This window comes from Pygocentrus nattereri, chromosome 28 (genome assembly GCF_015220715.1).
Source record: "Pygocentrus nattereri isolate fPygNat1 chromosome 28, fPygNat1.pri, whole genome shotgun sequence".
NCBI classification, from domain to species: Eukaryota; Metazoa; Chordata; class Actinopteri; order Characiformes; family Serrasalmidae; genus Pygocentrus; species Pygocentrus nattereri.
This window is the reverse complement of record NC_051238.1, coordinates 8,121,720-8,128,930: the sequence shown is the minus strand read 5'-3', so window position 1 is coordinate 8,128,930 and position 7,211 is coordinate 8,121,720. Positions and strand designations below refer to the sequence as shown.

General features: G+C 40.3%; 1 protein-coding gene across 4 annotated transcripts; it reads right to left on the bottom strand.

Moving 5' to 3' along the window:
* Positions 1-314: 314 nt before the first annotated feature.
* Positions 315-7,143, bottom strand: cdk20 (cyclin-dependent kinase 20). Of its 4 annotated transcripts, none has more exons than XM_037535946.1 (8): positions 7,109-7,143; positions 5,830-5,943; positions 5,547-5,735; positions 4,595-4,716; positions 4,029-4,091; positions 3,602-3,725; positions 1,150-1,305; positions 315-971 (listed from the first exon to the last, which is right to left on the bottom strand). In XM_037535946.1, exons 3-8 carry the CDS (start codon positions 5,673-5,675, stop codon positions 780-782), a joined length of 786 nt encoding a protein of 261 aa, XP_037391843.1. In that variant the 5' UTR covers positions 5,676-5,735; positions 5,830-5,943; positions 7,109-7,143; the 3' UTR covers positions 315-779. The 4 variants fall into 4 exon arrangements, with proteins under 4 accessions (XP_037391843.1, XP_017574922.1, XP_017574923.1 ...); XM_017719433.2 differs by lacking the exon at positions 7,109-7,143 and adding an exon at positions 6,568-6,878; XM_017719435.2 differs by lacking the exon at positions 7,109-7,143 and adding an exon at positions 6,568-6,881 and having other exon boundaries at positions 841-971; positions 1,110-1,305.
* Between the last annotated feature and the right edge of the window lie 68 nt (positions 7,144-7,211).

Below are 7,211 nucleotides of genomic sequence, written 5' to 3'. Positions count from 1 at the left end.
TAGCGCCTCCAGCCTCTGGACACTACGCTGACAGACCCAGCAAACCTTCTTGCCACAGCTCGCATTGATGTGCCATCCTGGATGAGCTGCACTACCTGAGCCACTTGTGTGGGTTGTAGAGTCCGTCTCCTGCTACCACGAGTGTGAAAGCACCACCAACATTCAGAAGTGACCAAAACATCAGCCAGAAAGCAGAAAGGTACTGAGAAGTGGTCTGTGGTCCCACCTGCAGAACCACTCCTTTATTGAGTGTGTCTTGCTAATTGCCAGTAATTTCCACCTGTTGTCTATTCCATTTGCACAACAGCTGTGAAATTAATTGTCAATCAGTGTTGCTTCCTAAGTGGACAGTTTGATTTCACACAAGTTTGATATACTTGGAGTTATATTGTGTTGTTTAAGTGTTCCCTTTATTTTTTTGAGCAGTGTATATTGTAACTTTGACTTATATAACACACTGGATATGTGCTGAAAATGTGATCTTCATGTTTTAAAAAGAAGCCAATTCAAAATCAATTTGACTATAAAAGAAATTGGAATTAGTCATTAAGTTAATCATTGGTGTATCTGTAGAATTATTATTTATAAAATGTTCATTTTTTGAGCACTGGTGTATTTAATCATTTTGTAAATCAGTAAGCCACCCTGGGCCTTTTTCATTACATCAACTGTGAAATCTAACAGTTTCTTATGGTCCATTGATTTCTGAAGCTCCTTCTGCCACCTGCCACTGCGCAAGAAAGCCACTTCCTAAGTGCTGTTCAATGAACCAACCAGCCTTACAAACACCCCCATGCATGCCTTTGGATCAGGCTTGGGTCCACCAGGCTCTCATGTAAAGGTCGATCCACTGAAAACTCAAAGGGGGGCTGCAATCGCTGGCGGGAATGTTTCCCCCCACGCTGAGGGATGGGCAGCTCTGAGTGATGGGCTGGGAGAGGGTCTGTAAAGAAGTATGGATGGAGTAAAGCCTGAAGAAAGAGAGAGAAAGAAAAACAGAAATTAAAAAAAAAGAAAAAGAAGTTGGTGTACTACAGTTGCAATGAGGGTCATAATACAGGATAATGCTGGCTAATCTCTGTGGTTAAGACACAAATGTTTTTACACACACTGAAGTGAGCCACGTGGTTAAGATTTGCCTGAGCAGACCTGTCTGGCACTAAGCCTCTGCTTGGAGGGATACACGAGAAATTTCTTCAGCAAGTCAACGGCCTGAGGTGACGTGTCAGGCACAATCTCCTCCAGAGGAATGGGTGGGTTTTCTTTAAAGGTGATCTTATTGTAATCTGGCAATTCTGTGATCTCCTGTAGGGGACAGACTGGTTAGATGGTCCACAATCAAGCGAAATTCATTTTTTGCATTTATAAAAATGTAATTCTTGTGGTGAACCTTGAGTGGTAACAGAGATAGGTGTAATTACTACTTATGCTGCTCCAGCATTTTCAACAAAAGAAAAGTCATTATAAATGATCTTTTTAAATAAAATGTAACAAGAATCGAGTTGAATATTGACCAAAAACCCAATTCTTTCATATTTTTTTAATATATGCTTATTTTTAATTGAAGTGATGCTAGTGACATGTTTCAAACCGTTTCGGATGGGGCAACAAAAAACAGGCAAATACTGCAACAATTTAAGAAAAATTGTTCTCCACTTTGGGATTTTATTATCTATGATACCAAATATTGTTAAAAGATTCAGAGAATCCAGAGAATTCACTGTATGCAGGGGACAAGGTTGAAAACAAATATTAGCTGGCCGTGACCCTCAGGTGACACTGCAAAAACAGACACGATTCTGTAGTGGAAATCACTGCATGAGCTCAGTAACACTTCATAAAACCACAGTCTTTGAACACAGTTGATCACTGCATCCACAATCCAGAAACGCCACTGCCTTCTCTGGGCCCAAGCTGATTTAAAATGGACTGAGGTGAAGTGGAAAAGTGTCCTGTGGTCCGATGAATAAAAATTTGAAATTCTTTTTGGAAATCATGGACACTATGTCTTCCGGGCTAAAGAGGAGAGGGACCATCTGGCTTGTTATTAGCACACAGTTCAAAAGCCTGTGGTTGGTATAGTATAGAGGGTAACATCTCTACCTTCTACACTGTAGACTGGGGTTCAATCACCCTACACTATACCAATAAGAGTCCTTGGGCAAGACCCCCAACACTACCTTCGCCTACCTGTGTAGACATGATGAAATTGTAAGTCGCTCTAGATAAGAGCATCTGCCAAATATAAAAGCCAGCATCCGTTATGGTATGCAGGTACATTAGCGCACATTAATTAGGTGATATGCACATCTACAATAACACCATTAATGCTGAATGATATATACAGGTTTTGGAGCAACCAAGCTGCCATCCAGATGACATCTTTTTCAGGGAAGGCCTTCAATTAACAACAAGACAATACCAAACTTCATTCTGCACATTTGAAGCATGGCTTCACAATAAAAGAGCCCAGGTGCTAATATCCAGACCCACTGAAAACATTTGGCGCATTATGAAATGAAAAATACAGCAAAGGAGACCCTGAACTGTTGAGCAGCTGAAGTCCTATAACAAGCAAGCATGGGAAAACATTTCACTTTCAAATCTACAGCAACTGGTCTCCTCAATTCTCAAACGCTTACAGAATGTTGTTAAAAGAAGAGGTGATGAAACACAGTGGTAAATGTGCTCCTGTCCCAATTTTTGTGCAACAAAATGTGTTGCTGGTATCAAATTCAAAATGTGCATATATTTTTAAAATGTCTTAGTTTCAGTACATGTGGTCATTTAACCATGATTTGCATGTTATTGCATTTTTTTATTTTTACATTTTGTACAGCATCCCAATGTTTTTGGAAATGGGGCTATATTTATAAGGCCTCTGTTCATCTCGCATTAACCTACATCCTAGGTGATCTGTTCAAAAGTGGCACTAGGTACAGGTGTGAAATGGGGTCCAAAGAGTCTCAGAGACACACTGTGATCTGATTACTCAAACCACCTTTGGATGTCTTTTTGAAATGTGAAAGCTAAAGATTCTTGACCGTGTCTGATGTGATCAGTGGACAATGAAATCCAATCACTAACACTAACAATATTTTATTGTTTATGTGAAACAACAAGTAAATATTATTGTAGTACTTTTACATTTGGCACAGCCCATTTGCAACATATCTGTCTGCTCCAACTAAATATTGCGGTGCATATTGTGAAAAAAATTTTATGATTTTTTTTTGCCATATTGTCCGCTCCTACTGATCACAAGTGCAAAAAATGCCAGGTGTATACAACTGTGTGTCTCGCTGTCCATTTCTGATCCGATCATTCAAGACAGATGTTAATCGAAGTGTGAATAGGGCCTAAACGTTTTACTCTGTAGGTAACAATACTAAACAAAGTTAAACCAAGTTAATACTCAGGTTAAAAACAAACATCATTTCATGAGTGGTTGTATCTGATGTAACAAAAGGTTGAACCCACACCTGCTCTTTGTGGACAAAATCACAGTGTACTGCAAATCTATAAATGGTTCCCAGTTCGGTATTAGGGTCCTACGAGAGTGGGACCAAGACTGGATTTTAGTAGTGACTGCATAGCTCACCGGCCACACTTTCTGGTTGGGAGTTCCCAGGACCCGGAGCACACAGCACAGCTGCTCGATGTCATTCTCTCCAGGAAACAGAGGAGAGTTATTCAACAGCTCTCCGAAAATACAGCCCACTGCCCTGCAATAACCAACCACCAAATGTTAGATACGCAGTTAACGACAAACAGGACCTCATCACTAACCCGCTAACATCAACCGCATTCAACTAACAGATTGCTCAACAGCTAAAACTGCTGCCATCTAGTGTGGACTTTTGAGAAGACAGGATGACAAAATCAACCAAATACAGAGCATCTGTCAGGTTCCACACTTCACCTGTAATCTGCTAAAACTGGACTTCTGTAATAAATCTACATAATTTTAAACTATCTGCTTATCTGGTGGACAGAATAATGAAATGTGAAGTTCTTATGTAGCATACCAGAGATCCACGCCTTCATCATATTTCCGAGCACCATACAGAAGCTCTGGAGCTCTATACCATCTGAAAAACAGGATTGGGGCTTGAATTTCTTTCTAGTGACATTTAAACATTAGATAAGCATTGACATTTACCAACATAGTAGCGTTTAATCACTTAAATGGCAAGGACCTGATGGTGGGGCCGGTTATTACTAGTATTATGTATTACTTCTATAACTTAAGAATAACTCCACAATTTGCACTGTAGTTGATGTAGTGATGGAAAAGGAATAAGCCTGCTCAAAAAGGAATAAGCCTGAAATTAAAAGGGGTTAAAATGTTCAGTGTCAATATTGCTCATCAATTTGTTTGTTTTTATCTTCTTACTGATTTTTAAGTTAACATCTTAAACTTTAACACCCATTATGATGTATTTTAATATGGTTTTACTAATGCTCAGACTGTGAGATAGCTCTACAAACATGACAATTTGTTTGGAAAAGGAAAACACATGAATTCCTGTGTGACTCCAGACCATTTGAAATCAACAGAAAGTATTCGGTTTAGGGTTAAAAACCTTGTCACCTTGTTGCTACCTGGTGACTGTAAAGCCTCTCTCCTTCATTGGAAAAAAGCCTGGCCAGGCCAAAGTCGGCAATCTTCAAGTGACCTGTAGAGCTGATTAGAAGGTTTGCAGGCTTGAGATCCTTTGAAAGAAAATCAGAATGATAAACGGACAAACCGTGAAAAAAATACAGTGATAAATCCAAAAATGTTTTTTCTAGGTAATATTTGCACTACAACGATCTACACGTACCTTTCTGTCCTGAATGCATATTTAAAGATACATTCTAGGCCAAAAGCTGATCTTAAACTGATCATAAAACACGGGGCTTCATGCACCAACCGTTGCTGAGAGGAAACTTCTTCTTAAGACACACAGTTTTCACAAAGATTCTGATATTCACCAATGTTTTCTTATATGTGATTTGTTCTTAGGTAAGAATAGAATCTACGTATTGTTTGTTTATTATATTTAGATTTTATTCTTGATTATCTTTTCTTCCTTTGTTGTTTTTACTTTGTACTGTGAAGCACTTTGAGCTGCATTTTTAATGTATGAAAGGTGGTATATAAATAAACATTGTTGTTTTAAAAATTATCTTTTTTTTTTTTAATTAGGAAGATATCAGTGAACAAGGCCCAAGGTCTCAGGCATCAGGCAGCATCACAATTATTCCATATAATAACTGTATGTGCCAGCTTTAACAGGCTTTGATTGAAGGCTTCAATCAGCAACTTACTCAGCAGGTTTCTCCACAATACCTCATTTTATATGAAACTACTCTGAAAAGCATTGTTTACATCTTAACAACTGAATAATGTCAGGTTTTTCAATCTGTGGAATTTACGTATACTTCAAAACCCTCTCTTCCATTCTGACTGGGGGTACATTCACATTGAAATCTGCACAGCCTCCAGTAACGCGTTAAAAATGAGAACCGAATCCTATTAAATCCTATTAACAGCCACCTACCCTGTGCATGATGGAGTTCTCGTGACAGAACGCCACCCCTTTGAGCAGCATCATCATGTATCCTTTGACCTGAGACTCAGTCAGGGGCCTCTGTGAGTTCCTAATGACCTCTGATAGATCTGACAGCATATATTCAAAGACCAGCACAAAGCCTGTGCCATGGGGGAAAACGTCCTTCAGCTTTACTACCTGAGGGAGGAAACACATCACAAATTTGGCAAGGAAATTTAGAAAAGGACAAGGACCAAATAAAGCCATTGATTACGCCATGAAGCAAACTTACATACTGATTGTCTTCAATCTCCTGAAGAGCTTTAATTTCTCTCAGAGCTTGGTTAGGAATCCCATCTTCCAGCTTTCGAAGGGCAACTTTCTTCAAAGCCACCGTCTCTCCAGTCTAGAGAGCAGAAAGGAATAAAAATGAAGTGTGAGAAGACAAAGACTTTGAAAGAGCCCTGGTCCCCTTTGCCACTGTCCTTTCAGAGAGACCTGCTTGGCTCCCCTTTTTTCCTGGAGGACCTGGGTTCATCTAGAGACAGGGAGAAGAAATGCAGGATGCAGGACAGTTCATACACCTACACGCAGGTAGCGATGGATGATTTCGCTTCCCACACTAAATAACCCACAATAATAATGATCAGAATAAAAACCATTCCAGCTGATCAATACACGTTGATGCGAATTTAGGAAAGTTTCCAAAATCACGACGCTTTATCGACATCTTAGCATTGCTTCAATAAAAGAATACTCCTGATTATGCCTTTACATGTCTGATAACACACCAGCAAACCTGGGATTAGTAATAGAGGCCTCTCGGAAAACCAAGGAAGTCTTACCCTGCCGCTAAATGGACAACGACGAGGCTGAAGTTAGCTTCCTATTAGAACTGTCCAGTTCCACCTTAAATGGTGCAGCGGTTAAGCTAGGTGAACCTCTGGAACAGAAAATATCGAAGAACGCTAAGCTAAACCACCCAGTGCAGTTTCTTCAGCTATATCAGGACAGCTATTCCGGTCTTTACCTCAATGTGTTTGGCTTTAAAAACAATTCCATGGGCTCCTTCGCCGATTCTACCAAGAATGCTGTACTGATCCATGACCCGAACCAGCGAGCGTTACCGTTACACGGTTAGCCAGGTTAACGCCAACGTATAGCGTTACAGATTAAAGCTAGCTAGCTAGTAAACGTTTTTCGCCAGCTGTCGGTAACGTTAAATGATTAATCAACGTTAAATAATTAATATCCACATAAAAACCTTAAAAGGAATAAATAAGTAATATAACGGATAAACTCTAACGTTAAGTGTTGACAGCAGCGCTAAAAACGCCGCTCAGCTTTAAGCTAACTAGTCGCCTCATCCCTGTTTCCATGGATACCCAAGCAAGGACCTACGGGAAGCCCGACGGCTCATGTGGGTTCGCCTTTCGAAAAATCTCCGCTGCATTAACGAGTTTTCATGTAGTCCCTGGGGCGAAGGCGCGGAGCTCCAGTCCTGATGCACCAGGTTCCTGGGGCGCTACTGCTTCAACTCACCAGGATGAGCTGGCCTGCAGGGAACTCACCAAACTGTGCTGGACTGCCGCCCTCAGATGTGTCAGGTGATTTTATTTTACCAAGGAGCGGCTACAATCTACTATACTGAGGTCCCGAGTACTGAGAAACCAA

Excerpts from the sequence above, each read along its gene's own strand:
- cdk20 (XM_017719433.2), bottom strand. The coding sequence starts at position 6,642 with ATGGATCAGTACAGCATTCTTGGTAGAATCGGCGAAGGAGCCCATGGA. Across the intron at positions 4,717-5,546 it reads AGAACTCCATCATGCACAGG|GATCTCAAGCCTGCAAACCT; the intron begins GTAGGTGGCTGT and ends TTTCTTTCAAAG. Across the intron at positions 3,726-4,028 it reads GATGAAGGCGTGGATCTCTG|GGCAGTGGGCTGTATTTTCG; the intron begins GTATGCTACATA and ends TGGTTATTGCAG.